At 35.2% G+C, this 16,457-nt stretch overlaps 1 protein-coding gene across 2 annotated transcripts; it reads left to right on the forward strand.

Moving 5' to 3' along the window:
- The first annotated feature begins 590 nt into the window (after window positions 1-590).
- On the forward strand, window positions 591-16,076 carry LOC133313957 (myosin-11-like). Of its 2 annotated transcripts, XM_061515382.1 has the most exons (38): window positions 591-895; window positions 2,066-2,194; window positions 3,078-3,221; window positions 3,309-3,454; window positions 3,538-3,694; window positions 3,833-3,891; window positions 4,272-4,431; window positions 4,503-4,652; window positions 4,751-4,887; window positions 4,969-5,115; window positions 5,241-5,342; window positions 5,491-5,548; window positions 5,629-5,730; window positions 6,383-6,420; window positions 6,621-6,747; window positions 6,829-6,999; window positions 7,144-7,275; window positions 7,390-7,499; window positions 7,809-7,869; window positions 8,121-8,298; window positions 8,485-8,690; window positions 8,778-8,897; window positions 9,574-9,672; window positions 9,862-10,113; window positions 11,500-11,639; window positions 11,914-12,025; window positions 12,113-12,160; window positions 12,244-12,507; window positions 12,610-12,765; window positions 12,852-13,058; window positions 13,325-13,468; window positions 14,036-14,106; window positions 14,212-14,311; window positions 14,416-14,472; window positions 14,575-14,631; window positions 14,710-14,790; window positions 14,922-15,004; window positions 15,620-16,076. In XM_061515382.1, exons 1-38 carry the CDS (start codon window positions 893-895, stop codon window positions 15,741-15,743), a joined length of 4,632 nt encoding a protein of 1,543 aa, XP_061371366.1. In that variant the 5' UTR covers window positions 591-892; the 3' UTR covers window positions 15,744-16,076. The 2 variants fall into 2 exon arrangements, with proteins under 2 accessions (XP_061371366.1, XP_061371367.1); XM_061515383.1 differs by lacking the exon at window positions 591-895 and having other exon boundaries at window positions 2,070-2,194; window positions 11,914-12,036; window positions 12,118-12,160; window positions 12,253-12,507.
- Window positions 16,077-16,457: the final 381 nt, after the last annotated feature.

The raw sequence follows: 16,457 nt of genomic DNA on the forward strand, positions 1-16,457 counted from the left end.
AAACATATTATGTGCAATGTACATAATTTTTTTTAAATAAATTTTAACGTGCATTTAAAATAATTGTAGTAAATTGTTATTACTTATTAATTAGCTTAAATATGACATTTAATTTTATTTAAAAAATTATAACATTATCTATTATATAAGAAGAAATTTTTGCTAATAATCATTAATCAAAGTGGTAAGAATTTTTCAATTGTCAAGAGAGTAATAATTGAGAAAGAAAATATTTGTCACATGCTTGTTGATTTTGAAATGAATCAAAATATAACATATATTAATATATTTTTTTTAAAATTGTAATTTATTAATATGTAAAAAAGATAATGTAATTAAAAAAAAACTATAACTTAATCTTAAGCAAATCATAATTATTTTGTTTTTGGTTGAAATCATGAACAGTTTGATTGAGAATGGATGGATTGTATTAATTGATCAAGATTAAGGGCTAATCCCCAAGTGACAAATGTCACTCCTATTCACACTGTTTCATCATAGCTTTAAAACATGTTCATCACAAGAGACTGAGAGTTATTTCCGTTAAAAAGCAGAGAGAGAAGAGAGTTGATTAGTAGCCACGAGTTGGCGCGAAAGCAAAGGGAAGAAGAAGAAGGTGCCGAAGTTGCAGGGCGTGGTGAAGAATGTCGCTTCATGGATCCACATCCACGTTCACTTCCACTTCCACTTCTCTCTCCTTTCAATTTCAATTTCAATTTCTCCCAAAAATTAAAAAATGGCGTTTCCATTTCCGTTTCCCTTTCAGCTTCACATTTTGGCACATTCTTAACACGTTTCATTCACTGCTCAACGTCAGATCCCTTAATTTTTTACTTCTGTTAACGAACCTACTCCTTGAGGCGTCCCAAAGCGTCCAATTTTGACCTGAATAATGGTACGTTCGCTAATTTTGAGTTTCACTGCATTTTGGTTTCGATTCTACTTTAAACATTTTTCTGTTCTATTTTTCATTTTTATTTTTTTGTATTCTTCTATAGTTGCTTGAACAATTAATGGAGGATTTTTTTTTTCTCATTTAAAAAACTATAAGAATACGTTTTCGTGCATTGGAATGGAAAATAATTATGTGAATGAGATTGCCAGTGATCGAATGGAACTATGAACTAGCTGTTTAAACTTTGAAGTCAAGTGATTCTTTGTCATGCCGCAACTGTTTAATATTTCGATCTTCCTTGATCAATGCACATTGTTTGGAATCTCGGGTGAATATGGGGAAAGCGGGTAGGAGTTCACTGGTAAAATGTAAAAGCAAATGATCAATTCAAGAGATGTTGCTTTGAGGTCAAGCTGGGCAACTTAGGCAGCAGTGCTAGAGGATAATGATAGTATGATACCACCTGTGGAAAAAAAATAAGAAACAAAAAATTGATGAATCGTTCAATGCAAAGCAGACTAATTACATTTGGTTCTGTATAAAGTGGATGGGCATGTTCTCCTGATGTGTTAGTGATGGCTAGAAGAAATATTGGTGTAGTAGGCCTATCAAGTTTCGAAACAGTATTGACCCCAATATCTCGTGTTGTGACTTGTGATTGTTTTTACTTGAACTGTTAAACATGAACTTCCACTTTTAAATAGCATTGTTAGACATGTAGATTATGGTTTTCTGTGGCAGTACATGATTATTTGAGGCTTATTTCAATATTCAAAATCTCAAAATATCTCCCAATTTATACGTAGAAAAAGATGAATTAGGAAAGAAATATGATATCTTGCCATATAGCAACTAACTTGCGATCAGACTGACTTTTCTGCAATGCTGTATCAAGTTGGTTATCAGGGCACTGTTTGTGAGAATTGGGGTAAAACATTCTGATATTTTTTGTTTGGATAGTATAACAAGTCCTTGCTAACTATCAGAAAGAATCATGCATCAATAATTTATAGATCTTTCTAGATACCCATCATGGGACAAACATATGTAAACTTTTTTCTAGCTTTTCTTGCACCCAAGATGATATAAAAATACATATTTGGAGCCTTAATGAGATCTTACATAAACTATTGTAATAAAAAAATGATGATTCCATATCTCCATCTGCAGGGGACTCCAGTGAATATCATTGTGGGTTCTCATGTCTGGATTGAAGACCCAGACGTATCTTGGATTGATGGACAGGTATTAAAAATCAATGGAAAGGATGCTGAAATTGAAACTACCAATGGCAAAAAGGTTTGTAGACTGCCAGTAACTTGGTTCCTAATTTCATGCTATTTATTTTTTTCCCATTTCCATATCCAATATATTTTGAGAAGATTGATAGGTTTGCTTCCAATTTCGGTCATTGATAGATGGCACCCTAACTTCATAAATCAGACTTACATTCTGGAATCAATTCATACTGTATTGGATAGCTAAACACTTGACATAGGCATATTGTATGACAACATTTAATACAAAAGAAAGATAAAATAATAATGATGGGAATGATTTACCTCTCATTTAGGGGATGCAATATATTGCTGAGGGGGTTTGCATGTCTCCCCTCATATTTTATTCTAGCTCCATCCCTGGTCTCCTTTTTTATCTTCCTAGGTTTGTACTCAGCAACTGCTTCCGTTGTGATCAGTCAAATAAAAAGCACTGTCAATCTGCCGTATCTGAGCTTCAAGTAGATCATGGAAAGAGTAAAGAAGGGGAAAAGAACACTACAAAGTAACACGGGAGAGATCCATGAACAAGCATTCTTTCTTTCCTCATTGACCTTCCCAGATTGGGATTAAAACCATCATTATTTATGGAAATTATTTAACTAATGTTTAACATCCTGAAAATCTACTGCCAAAAATCAAAGTCATTGGAGTCTTGAACCAATTCATCACTGTCTGTTTCTCTGTTTATTCCTGCTTTTTCTTTAATTATTGTAGTCTGCAGTAAGAAAATAATTATTGTTTCTCTGCTTCTAGAGGAATTTTACTGCATTCCTTAGTGCAGTACTTGTTTATTCTCATGTAAGTATTGCGAACTGGAAAAAGGTGCAAAATGTTGCAGTAACTTATTAAGCCAAAGATTACATCTGAATTATTACCTGTTCTTCTGTTTTGGCTATTTCAAGGTTGTTGCAAATTTATTAAAAATATTTCCCAAGGATATGGAAGCTGCTCCTGGTGGAGTGGATGATATGACTAAGCTGTCCTATTTGCACGAGCCTGGAGTCCTGCAGAACTTAAAAATTAGATATGAATTGAATGAAATATACGTAAGGCTTTCTACCCTTTACTGTGGTAAGATCCAGAAAAGTTATCAGTGAAAAAGCTGTTACCTATATTCTTAATGGTTATGGCAGACTTATACTGGAAACATTCTGATTGCAATAAATCCGTTCCAAAGACTACCTCATATTTATGGTGCACACATGATGCAACAATACAAGGGAGCACCATTTGGAGAATTAAGCCCTCATGTATTTGCAGTTGCTGATGTTGCATATAGGTAATCCCACATTTCTTCTTATGATCCAAATTACACTTCTATAATTGAAGCAAATATTAAATTGATGCCTTTATTGATATCAGGGCTATGGTTAACGAAGGAAGAAGCAATTCAATTCTGGTCAGTGGGGAAAGTGGAGCTGGTAAAACTGAAACTACAAAAATGCTTATGCAATACCTTGCTTTCTTAGGTGGTAGGGCTGCTACTGAAGGACGAACAGTTGAACAACAAGTTCTTGAAGTATGATATTCAATTAGTGGCACTCATTTTGGAACTCTATCAAATTCCATTTTCATTTCCTTCTAAAAATGACATTCCATATTTTATTTTTTAATATGAACTCATTCGAGACTTCTTTGTTAACTGACTTGAGTGCAGTCAAATCCCGTTCTGGAAGCATTTGGCAATGCTAAAACTGTCAGGAACAACAATTCTAGGTGAGTCTTTCTTATAATTGAGCAATAGAATTCAATGGGTTTTATTCTCCCTGATTGTCTGATATATAAGTTAACTTTTTTTGTTAGTTTTTCTGATATTTGGGCAATAAAGGATTCCTTGTGTTTCATTCTCCCTGATAGTCTGATATTATAAATTAACTTTGTCTCATTATTTGTCTGATTTCACTCCTTTACTACCCTCTCATATTGCGAAATGTCATTTTCATATTAATAAGGACAGTTAGAATGACGGCCTTTTTATCAAATTTTCTTTCCAGCGAAGGAAATGTTTCTTGCTAAAATAAACTGCTACATGATACTTAACGTATAAGCTATTACCAAAGAGTTGGTTTCAAATTCTCCTTGTGTTAATGGTGCAGTCGTTTCGGTAAATTTGTTGAAATCCAATTTGATAAGAGTGGAAGAATCTCCGGAGCAGCCATCCGAACATACCTTCTAGAGAGATCTCGGGTTTGCCAAGTTAATGATCCTGAACGGAACTACCACTGCTTTTATCTTCTTTGTGCTGCACCACAGGAGGTGACTTTCTATCTACAATCTACTTATTGATTCTTTTAATTGTATAAACTCATCGCAAGTTCTGCTGACAGGAAATTGAAAAATACAAATTAGGAAATCCTAGATCATTTCACTACCTTAACCAGTCAAAATGCTATGAACTGGCTGATGTAAGTGATGCTCGTGAGTATCTTGCCACCCGGAGAGCTATGGATATTGTTGGAATAAGTCAAAAAGATCAGGTATTTATTTCACAAGTATGATTTTAGCTTCTTTCTTGCTAGAGGATAGAATGATTAGCTTTATACCTTTATGCTTTCCCCTGCTGCCTTTTCTTCAGGAAGCCATTTTTAGAGTTGTTGCTTCAATTCTTCATATTGGTAATATTGAATTTGCCAAAGGAAAGGAAGTTGACTCATCAGTTCCAAAAGATGACAAAGACAAATTCCACCTGAAAACAACTGCTGAGCTTCTCATGTATGGACGCTGTTGTATTATTACTCCCTCCGTCCATATGATTTTCATTTGCCTCTAAGATGATTGTCAATATCGGATCAGGTGTGATGCTGATGCCTTGGAGGATGCATTGTGTAAGCGTGTCATGATCACTCCTGAAGAAGTTATAAAACGAAGCCTTGATCCCCAAAGTGCGACAGTCAGTAGAGATGGATTGGCAAAAACAATTTATTCCCGGCTATTTGACTGGTAAGATACTAAAAGCGGAAACGAATCCATGTTTCTGACATTTATAATGTAGTACCACAAATGCTGAAGATAAGGATACAGGGTTCTGGTTTTGATTCCTGCTGCATTTATATGTTTGCTGACAGGTTGGTGGATAAGATTAATAATTCAATTGGACAAGACCCAAATTCTAAATCTTTGATTGGGGTTCTTGATATCTATGGTTTTGAAAGCTTTAAATCTAACAGGTAATATATAGTTTAGAAGAATAAACATGCCTATCAGTACAAGCACATCCACAAGATTGCATTACTGAAGATATTGAAAGCAACTACCTCTGTTAGTTTTCAAATTCCAATCCTTTTTAACTTATTTTCAGTTTGTCATACTCTGCAGTTTCGAACAGTTTTGCATTAATTTCACAAATGAGAAGCTGCAACAACATTTCAATCAGGCAAAGTCTCAGACCACATTACGCACTTCAAGTTTGTTTGTTATTTCCATGGTTAATATGGTTTTGACGATGAATTTCAGCACGTATTTAAAATGGAACAAGAAGAATATACGAAGGAGCAGATTGATTGGAGCTACATTGAATTTGTTGACAACCAAGATGTTTTGGACCTTATTGAAAAGGTTCTCTCTCTCTCTCTCTGTCTCTCTTTTCTTTTCTTTTCTTTTAGGCATTGAGAAATACCATCCTCATTTTGAGTTGGTAAATTCCACCATAGATGTTCAAAAACTTGATGAAACACTCATTTGAGTTGGAAACTTCCACCTTAGATGTTAAAAAACTTAATGAAACAGGAAGTAATATGCTTTTGATATGCTTAATGATGATCTTTACAATGCTGTCTTGTCTAATTATCCTGTTAAAGTTTATCCCAAAGCCTATTTAGTGTGACTACACCTTCCCTATTAATAACGAACATTCAATTGATCCCAATCTGCAAAGGTCGGACAAAGAATTACTGAACAACTGGATACGTCTGGAAAGGAGAAGATGCAGGGAAACCAGAGGTCGGGATGAAAATGAACTTGGTTGATGGGTTTCTTTCTTGCTTCTTTGGAATGGAACCAACAGGACCTCTATTGTGTATATTGCACAATCTGTAATTGTTGGGTTTTAGATGAATATAAATTTACAATTAAGGAAGTTCTATTTTTGAGTGGTCCTCCACTAATCACAGTGTAATTCAATCCTTACATAGACTTTTCCTTCCCTTTTGTTCTGATCCCCCGCCCCTTCTTTTTGTACTATTCTTTTACATTGATTTTTCTTTTGCAGAAACCTGGAGGAATCGTTGCTCTCCTTGACGAAGCTTGGTAAGTACTGTTGTTATTCCCATGAAATACTTCCTTTTAACAGCTTGATTGATGATTTTGACTTCTTTTTCCTTAGGTTGGTGACATTAGGCATGATCCAGTTTTTGTTTGGTTTCTTTGAATCTTAAAGCTCCTTGTTACATAACATACCGTATCTACCTCCTTCGTTCACACTTTTTTTTTCTCCTTTTTCCTTTCAGCATGTTTCCAAAGTCAACACATGAAACATTTGCAAACAAGCTTTATCAAACATTTAAGACTAACAAGCGCTTCATTAAGCCGAAATTGTCTCGAACGGATTTCACCATTTCTCATTATGCTGGAGAGGTATGACACATTATCATAGCATCAGCTGCTACAAAAGCAAGACATCTTTGCTTATTCATTTTTACCCTCATAAATCTGCAGGTGACATACCAGTCTGAACAATTTTTAGACAAAAACAAGGATTATGTGGTTCCTGAACATCAAGATTTATTGAGTGCTTCCAAATGTCCTTTTGTAGCTGGCCTTTTTCCACCACTTCCGGAAGAGACATCAAAATCTTCCAAATTTTCTTCAATTGGTTCTCGTTTTAAGGTATCATTCTTTATCTACTCTTCACCGGTAAACTGGTAGACTTTGCCTCAAAATACAAATTCATGTACAAGCTCATGCCACTACATACAAAAATTGAACTGCATTCTTATTATCAGGAAGCTAACAAAATTCTGAATGGTGCAGCTACAACTACAGCAACTAATGGAAACATTAAATTCTACAGAACCGCATTACATTAGATGTGTGAAACCAAACAACCTCCTCAAGCCTGCAATTTTTGAGAATGTTAATATTATGCAACAACTTCGCTGTGGTGTGAGTATACTTTTATTTATTTCATTCTTTGGATGATGGTTTATACAGAATTATATCCATAGTTCCTTCAAGTCTTCGACCCTTCTTCAGCTGTTCCTAACTCTTGCATTGTAGGGTGTTTTAGAGGCAATCAGAATCAGTTGTGCTGGCTACCCTACTCGCCGTGCTTTCTTTGAATTTGTGAACAGATTTGGCGTCCTTGCCCCAGAGGCTATGGAAGCAAAGTAAGCACTCTTTTAATATATCTTCTATGCTTGCGAGGAAGAGAGTTTTGGCTTGACGTGTTCAAATATTTGTACCACACATAGTGCTAAAAGGGGGCGAACTGGAACAGTGGTAAAATTGTTCCTTGTTCCTTCATGACTGAAAGGTCATGGATTCGAATCAGGAAACAGCCTCTTTGCAATTATGCAAGGGTAAGACTGTGTACAAGGATTTTCTTCACCCCACACTCGCTAGTCGGGTTTAACAGGGAGTGGTTTTTTTTTTTTTTTTATTGTGCTAATTTGTGAAGTTATTTCACCTATGAGCAGTTGTGATGAAAAGACTGGTTGTCAAAAGATTCTCGAAAAAATAGGGCTTAAAGGTTATCAGGTAATTTGGAATGTTTCACCAGAATATTCATTGCTTGCATTCTTGTCCATAATTCTATTATAAAGCTCTTAAGGCCTTAGCAACAACTATAACTCATGTACATTGCAACAGTAATTTATAATACCTCTTTCAGATGTAATTATCTAATATCAACATGGGTCTTGTATGGTCTTATAACATGCATCTATATATTATTTATGCCCTGCTCACTTGGTCACAGAATTCATTTGATTGGCTGTCAAATGTTGTAGATTGGAAAAACAAAGGTATTCTTGAGAGCAGGTCAGATGGCTGAACTAGATGCACGGAGAGCTCAAGTACTTAGTAATGCAGCAAAAATTATCCAATGGCGCGTACGAGCCCATCAAACTCGTAAACATTATCTTATGTTGCGAAAGAAGGCCATATATGTGCAGTCTCGATGGAGAGGTGAAACATTTTATAAAAGTGAAATAGCCTAATTAATTTGTTAGGATAGATGCTGTCATATTTTCAGAGTATGGACTTTCCTAATCAGAATAATGTTTCTCAGAGCTGTAGCAGACCTCATTGCTTAATCACTCTCCTTCCTCTACACACTACATATTTTTAAGATGTATGATATATTATCTGTAGGAAGACTTGCATGCAAAGTCTATGAGAACATGAGAAGGGAGGCCGCTTCTATGAAAATTCAAAAGAACGTACGAAGATATGAAGCTAGGAAAGCCTATAAAGAACTTCACGTGTCAGCACTTAAATTGCAAACAGCTTTAAGGGCAATCGCTGCCCTCAAGGAGTTCAGATTTAGGAAGCAGACTAAGGCTTCTATCATTATTCAGGTTTTAGTCGAGTACTATATGATTTGGATCATCCACTAGGGCAATCAGTATTCAATATTTTAAATTCCTTATCTCAAAAAATTGCAGGCTCGGTGGCGATGCCACAAAGCTGCCATATATTATAAAAGGCTCAAGAAAGGTTCACTAGTTGCACAATGCAGATGGAGGGGACGTGTAGCCAGGAAAGAACTTAGGAAACTGAAAATGGTAAGTTTCTATGTTTACAATGTTTCTTATGCATTAAGTAGAACCTTCAGAAATACACGACTAAAGATGTAACACATACAGCCTACATAACTTAAGGCGCACAAGGTAAAGAATACTATCTGATCATTTTTTAAATTGTAAAATTGAGCTTTCATGTCATAAAAGTATATACAAACTTTATTCATATTTTTTGGTTTCATCATCATCATCTTCAGAAGGAAAAACAATAGAAGAAATAAATATTGTCTTCTGATCTGGATTTAACTTTTCACTTATGATTACAGAAGCCAAAATATTTGTTCTCTTTCTGTTTTCTATTTTGATTTCTTAAACTATAATCATATCTTTATAGTGAAAGAAGTGAAGTAGATTCAAAATAAACCTTGGGGAGAACTACTGAAAAGAATATCCCATCCAAATTGGCACTGAAGTGAGAGTCATGCAATATTTATTTTTGTGATATTATTTTTCTTCTTTTTGGTGGTTTTATGAAGGTTCAAATCTAAAACTAACCCCACCTTCTTCTAACCAATTAAGCTGCTTCTACATAACTCATTCTGTAATATTTAAGTATCACTGAGTCTCACTTTATTTAATTTATTTTCCTGGTTTCTTTATAACTTTCTCTCTTTTTTTCTCTCTCCTCTTAGTTGACATTTGTTTCCATTTGCTTTAGGCTGCAAGAGAAACTGGTGCACTTCAAGAAGCAAAAGATAAGCTTGAAAAACGAGTGGAGGAACTCACTTGGCGTCTTCAACTAGAAAAAGGTTTAAGGGTGAGATATAAGTTTTGCAGATAGATATAACTTGGGAGGATGTTATTGTTCTGATCTCTTTCATAATCATGGATTTTGAAGAACATTTTTGGGAAAATGGAAATAAAAATGAAGGGTAAAAGGCCAATTTTTGCAAGTTATCCTCTCAACTGGCAAGCACTAAAGTAAACCATCTGGAATCATGTGCAGACCAATCTAGAAGAATCCAAAGCACAGGAGATAGCAAAACTACAGAATTCATTGCAGGAGATGCAGAACAAAGTTGATGAAACCATATTGCAAAAAAAAAAAGTTGATGAAACCAATGCTATGCTCATCAAGGAGCGAGAAAACGCAAATAAAGCTATTGAAGAAGCAGCTCCTGTTATTAAAGAAACGCAGGTTCTTGTTGAAGATACGCAGAAGATTGAGACACTGACTGCGGAAGTTGAGAGCCTCAAGGTAAGAAAGTTCAGTTGTACAAGAACTAATCTCCTGTCAGGTGAACCTTATTTCAAGGATGCATCTCTTTCTGTATATAATGCTTCTTTAAATAATGAAAGATTTTATGAAAATATATATTTCGGTTAGATATGGCTTATATCATTCTTAGAGGGGTACATCGATTCTTAGGCCTCTTTTCTAACCTTCATTTGTTAATTAGAAAAAATATATTAGATAAAATTTGGTATGTCAGATTGAGGGCCAGAAAGAACTTCAAGGTGAAGATTCTACTCAAATAGTAATTATTTTGTTCTGGACATGATTTATCCAAGGATGTAACCTAGCTTGTAAACAGAACTAAATATGCACCTCATCAAAGATGTTTTCAGAACTAAGTGAAACCTTTGCAGTACGATGCAGAGTATTTGTATGAGATGTTGTCTCTCTATATAAAGGGATATAATATAACATGGCATCTTCCCCCTCCTATTGATTTGAAAAACAGTAAAGTAAATCCACATTTGTTGGGGTCCCAAAAGTAAAGATCCAAAAAAAAGGAAAGATAGAGAGAGATTTGGAGAAAATGGAATGTAGTGATCTGAAGTGATGAACAGGGAGAGATTCTCCCTCAAGGGTTTCCCCTTTACAACTGAGGTAAGACTGTGTTCTCTGATCTTTCAAAAATGAATAATGCTTAATGGTTACAGTATTTCCTAGTTAACCGTCTAACTGACAGTTTACCAGCCTAACTAACAAAGTAATTATCCCATCACTTAACTCCTTTTATTTCTACGTGTGTACACCTTCCAAGTCTTGACCTCATTTGGTTGGGTCCTAACAACATCATTGTGCATTCTCTTGAAATTAATTCTACAATCAAATCAAGGTATTCATAATTGATGAAAATTAAAGATAGTTAATGCCAGTTGATGTCCAGCGATGTCCTTCCTTCACGAGAAGTTTTTTGGGCTTGAAGTGTGGACAATGCATAAGCGCATCTTATCTCGTGCTAAAAATTACTTTAGTTATGAATAATTATGAAGGATGAGGGTGACAAGGATCAAGATTTCACTCTTAACCACTAGGTCATGGAGGCTGTAATATCATGTTTGCATGTCAAGAAGAAATCATTTCAAAAACATAAGAAGTTGGGCTGAGGTACATGAGTGGTTTTATATCTCTATCAATTTGCGTTAGGATGATATATTTTAATTGGACAGATTATAAAGAACGCAATAATGATTTTGAGTTAAATGTTTATGTTTTTCAATATGCCTTTGGATTGGTTTATCACAAAATGACTAAGGAGCACGATTTCCTCTGAAGTTTATGCCTGTTTATGTTAGCAGCGTATCATGATGATCTCATCTTAAATGATATTGAATTGACTTTATCTTCACCCAGACTTCACTCGAGTCAGAGAAACAGAAAGCTGATGACTTTGAAAGAAAATATAATGAAGCCCTAGTTTGGAGTGAAGAAAGAGGTAAAAAATTAGAAGACACAGAGAAAAAAGTTCGTCAGCTGCAAGAATCATTGACCAGGTAATATAAATAATGAACATTAAGAGTTGATGTAATTGTTTTCCCCTGATAATCAATGATGGCCTGCTTTAATAATCCTTGATGTGCAGATTTTCTTATGAAATGTGTGATAATATCATTGACTAACTTATTGGAAATTTATCTTTCTTTATCTTCTCTTAACAATGCAGAAGAATTTGTAGCTAATTTCCAAAATTTCATCTTCAAAAGTATATGTCATACTTTCTCTTAATTTTCCAAATGGTTTACTGAAATCTCATAATTCTATGATTAGGCTAGAAGAGAAGATTACTAATTTAGAATCAGAGAATCAGGTTCTACGTCAACAAGCAGTATCCATGGCACCTAATAAGTTCCTTTCAGGACGCTCCAGATCAATTATGCAGGTACTCCTCATAATGAATCTTATATGCATGAAAACAATATAAAGCTTGAAAATGGTTTAAAAAGCTTTCTTTTGTCTCTTTTGATAGAGAGGTGCTGAAAGTGGTCATATTGCAGTGGAAGCAAAGACACCTTTGGTAACTAAATCTATTTTAAATTCAGTGTTATTGGTTTTGGGTATGTCTATGTGGATTTGACTTGTTTCTTGGTCACCTAATAGACTAATCAGGAACTGCATAGTCCATCAATGAACCAGAGGGAATCCTCTGAAGTGGAAGACAAACCACAGAAGTCACTAAATGAGAAACAACAGGAGAATCAAGAGTTACTCATTAGATGTATTGCACAACATCTAGGCTTTGCTGGGAACAGACCAATTGCTGCCTGTATCATATACAAATGCCTATTGCATTGGAGATCATTTGAAGTTGAGCGGACTAGCGTTTTTGATCGAATCATCCAAACTTTTGGCCATGCAATTGAGGTGTGAAAAGTGCAACTCACACATGCTATTGCCTCTTCTTCTTGCACCACTTTCATAATATATTACTTTCAAGCAACTGATATATTTCCATTTGGACTTCAGACCCAGGATAACAATGATGTCTTGGCTTATTGGTTATCCAATACCTCAACACTTCTCTTGTTACTCCAGCGCACACTCAAGGCAAGTGGTGCTGCTGGAATGGCTCCACAGCGCCGTCGTTCTTCATCAGCAACCCTGTTTGGGAGGATGACTCAGGTAAACATAGCTTCTGACTTGAACAGATTAATTTCCATTGAAATATTTTCACTCTCCAGATAAGCGTAGTCCCTTTTTTTCCCCAGAGTTTCCGTGGAACGCCAGCTGGAGTCAATCTTTCCCTAATCAATGGTAGCACAAGCAGAGGAGTAGATACATTAAGACAAGTTGAAGCCAAGTACCCAGCTCTGCTTTTCAAACAGCAGCTTACAGCATATGTGGAAAAGATATATGGAATGATTCGTGATAACTTGAAGAAAGAAATTTCTCCCTTGCTTGGATTATGCATCCAGGTATTACTCTCTAGTAAGCTTCAACGAACTGATCTATCACGCGTGCTTGCATTAATGATCAATTTATTTATTTATTTTTCATTTGATTTTTATATTTTTATTTTATTTTTTATTTTTTCTCAATCTTTTTGTACTTTTCATTTGGGTTCATCTACTACCGACCCCAACGAGTTTGGGATAAAGGTGTTATTGATGTTGATGTTGTTGTTGATACATTTCCTTTCAAATTCACTCATTTGAAATGCTGTTTGTATGTGATGAGACAGGCACCGAGAACATCTAGAGCAAGCATGGTTAAGGGATCATCACGTTCTCCTGCAAACACAGAAGCCCAGCGTGCTTTGATTGCTCACTGGCAGGGGATAGTGAAGAGCTTAGGGAACTTTTTACATACTTTGAAAGCAAATCATGTTAGTTGAACCTCTTTTTTGACTTCATTCTCTCTAGGCTTTTGGTCTCCTTATAGCAATTTGTGCCAACAACACTTCTGGCTCTTTACGCATATATTTAGATCTCTCCTGCTAAATATATGATTATAATAAAATCTCGTATGCATGCTTCTCTTAAAATTCAATAAAATTAGACGGTCTCCCTTATTTGTTCTCAAATTATATATATATATATATATATGAGATAGGATATTATGGCTACCTACTTCTTTCCAACAGCGTTAGATCACAATCTCAACTAACATTCACCCTTTCTCTCCTCCCATTGTTGGTTGATATTATGATCTAACGATATTGCAAAGTAATAGATAAAGTAGGCATAAAAGGGTAGACATAATATTCTATCCCTATATATATGTACGGAGGTAATATATTAGGGATGGTCTACATAATTTCCTTAAACCTCAGGGAGGTCTATATATTATGTTCTTACATTATTTTGTTTACCTTTTTTTGGCAAGTTGTTATGTTTTCATTTATTTATTGTTGTCATGTTCTGATTTCTTCTACTTTTGCTTAATGTCATAGGTTCCCCCATTTTTGGTTCGTAAGGTGTTCACACAAATTTTTTCTTTCATCAATGTACAATTATTCAATAGGTTAGTTTATTCTGCCCTTCTAATTTCCTGTTTTAGGGGCTGTTATCTGTTCTATAAATTGGAATTCTTATTTTTATCATCTCACAAATTCGTTTGATATTGCAGTCTTCTTTTAAGACGGGAATGCTGCTCATTTAGTAATGGAGAATATGTCAAAGCTGGTTTGGCTGAATTAGAGCACTGGTGTTATAAGGCAACGGATGAGGTGCGTTAATATTACCCTGCTGTTATTTTCTGCAGTTCTTTTAATAGGTACATATACTAACCTCCTCTTCCCCCATTTCTTACTCCAAAACACACAAAATACAGTATGCAGGTTCAGCCTGGGATGAGCTCAAACACATTAGACAGGCTATTGGATTTCTGGTAGCTATCTATTCTTCGTTACATACCATCTTGCATGGTTTATTGTCTAATGGTCAGAGATACGAAAATACAGAAAACTGATCTTTCTTTATGTTAATTTAGGTCATACATCAGAAACCAAAGAAAACGCTGGATGAAATAAGTCATGATCTGTGCCCAGTAAGTGAAAGAAATCTTTCTTTGTCATTAATGATTCACTTTACAGAATAGTTACCATTCTCAGCTCCCTATGTACAGGTCCTTAGTATACAGCAGCTATATCGGATTAGCACCATGTACTGGGATGACAAATATGGAACGCATAGTGTGTCCTCTGATGTAAGTTTTTACAGAAAACCTTTACTCAGAATGTTTAAAGTCATCTATGTTACAAAGCAGTTTGATAACTTCAAATAGAAGACGTGCAGAAAACCTATGTTGAGCTTTGCCGTATCAATTTTTTCATCTAGGTCATATCCAATATGAGAGTGTTGATGACTGAAGATTCAAATAACGCAGTTAGTAATTCTTTCCTGTTGGATGATGATTCAAGGTAAGCCGGATATCATTAGCCCATGTGATAATTGTTCAGGTTTTTTTTTTTTTTTTTAACTCACTAATAGTTGATTTTTTACTCACATTTTACTGGTGCTTCTGCCAAATAATTCTTATTAGTTTAAGCTATGATGCATGGGAACCATATAAAAAATAAATACGAAAACTGAAATAAGCTTATGGCAGCACCAAGGATTGGGGCTGTTTTCAAGAGCAATGCAGTATGATCCCTGACTTCAATTATTCTCATATGTCAACTGCTTGGCATCCGTTCCCAGTAATTATTGCTTCACCAATTTGCCCTATACACGTTGGCAGGGCCACGACTGGGGGAATTGGGTTTTATCTTCATGTCCCCTTTTGTAGAATATAACACGCACATACATACACAGAGTAGAGACCAATTTGCAATGTTGCTATATAAACTACTAAGCTTTATAACTCATTCATTGGACTGAACCTATTGCAAGTTTACATCGGTGTCTTTGGAGCCACAGAAAATACTGATTAAGCGAAGACTAATACTAGTTTGACAGGCTTGTACTTATCAATATATCCTTTTGCAAATATATATATATTTAACACTAACCATTTGGAAGCATCTATTTTGCAGCATTCCGTTTTCTGTTGATGACATATCGAAGTCAATGGAACAGATGGATATTTCAGATATAGAGCCCCCACCACTAATTCGTGAAAACTCTGGCTTTAGCTTTTTATTGCCGCGTCCAGATTGACAGCTTTTGTTGTAGAATTGATCGACCGGCATTCTTACCCACCTCCATGGAAATATGAAGTCACATTCAGTTAGATGTTATCATGGCATGCTGAATTGTTGACTTTGGTTGTATCAGAAACAAGTCATTGTATTTAACATACCAAATGTACTTACTCGGTGGTTTAAAAAATGGTTGACACAACGCAGATCATCCCGTTGGGCAATTAGTTTTTGGAAGTAAAAGAATAATAACCTTTTTCCATGGAAATTTCAATCTCCTTTTTGTTTGATTTTGTTACTTCTCAGCACATTGCTTTGCTTAGAATAAGATTTTGTATAAGAAGTATAGGAATTTCACCAAATTATAGTAGTGAATTAAGTCCATGGCTCAAAATATATGGCAACAAAAGTTCACTATTTATCGGGACTTGTCTGTGTCATATATTTTCGTTGCTTTTGAGTTGGCTATTTTATCCTATCGCTACAAAACTTCCGGATAATGAAGAGTTGGCCCTGATTTTCATCCACCTCCCACGGTATCTTTACCAGCTCGTCGCTTCGTGGAATTAGGCGTCATGAAATTGTGTAATATTTCATGCGTGCTATTCTGCTAGTGCAATGCTTCCCTTAGTTCATTGATTGCATACAGATTTGTAGCTGTATTTGTTAACTAAATATCAAATTGATATGAATCAAGATTTGTGTCTTCAAAGTTTAAGATTGAGTTCGGCTC

Source organism: Gastrolobium bilobum, unplaced genomic scaffold, assembly GCF_033153095.1.
Source record: "Gastrolobium bilobum isolate Gb01-03AN ecotype WA unplaced genomic scaffold, APGP_CSIRO_Gbil_v1 utg436, whole genome shotgun sequence".
Classification (NCBI taxonomy): Eukaryota; Viridiplantae; Streptophyta; class Magnoliopsida; order Fabales; family Fabaceae; genus Gastrolobium; species Gastrolobium bilobum.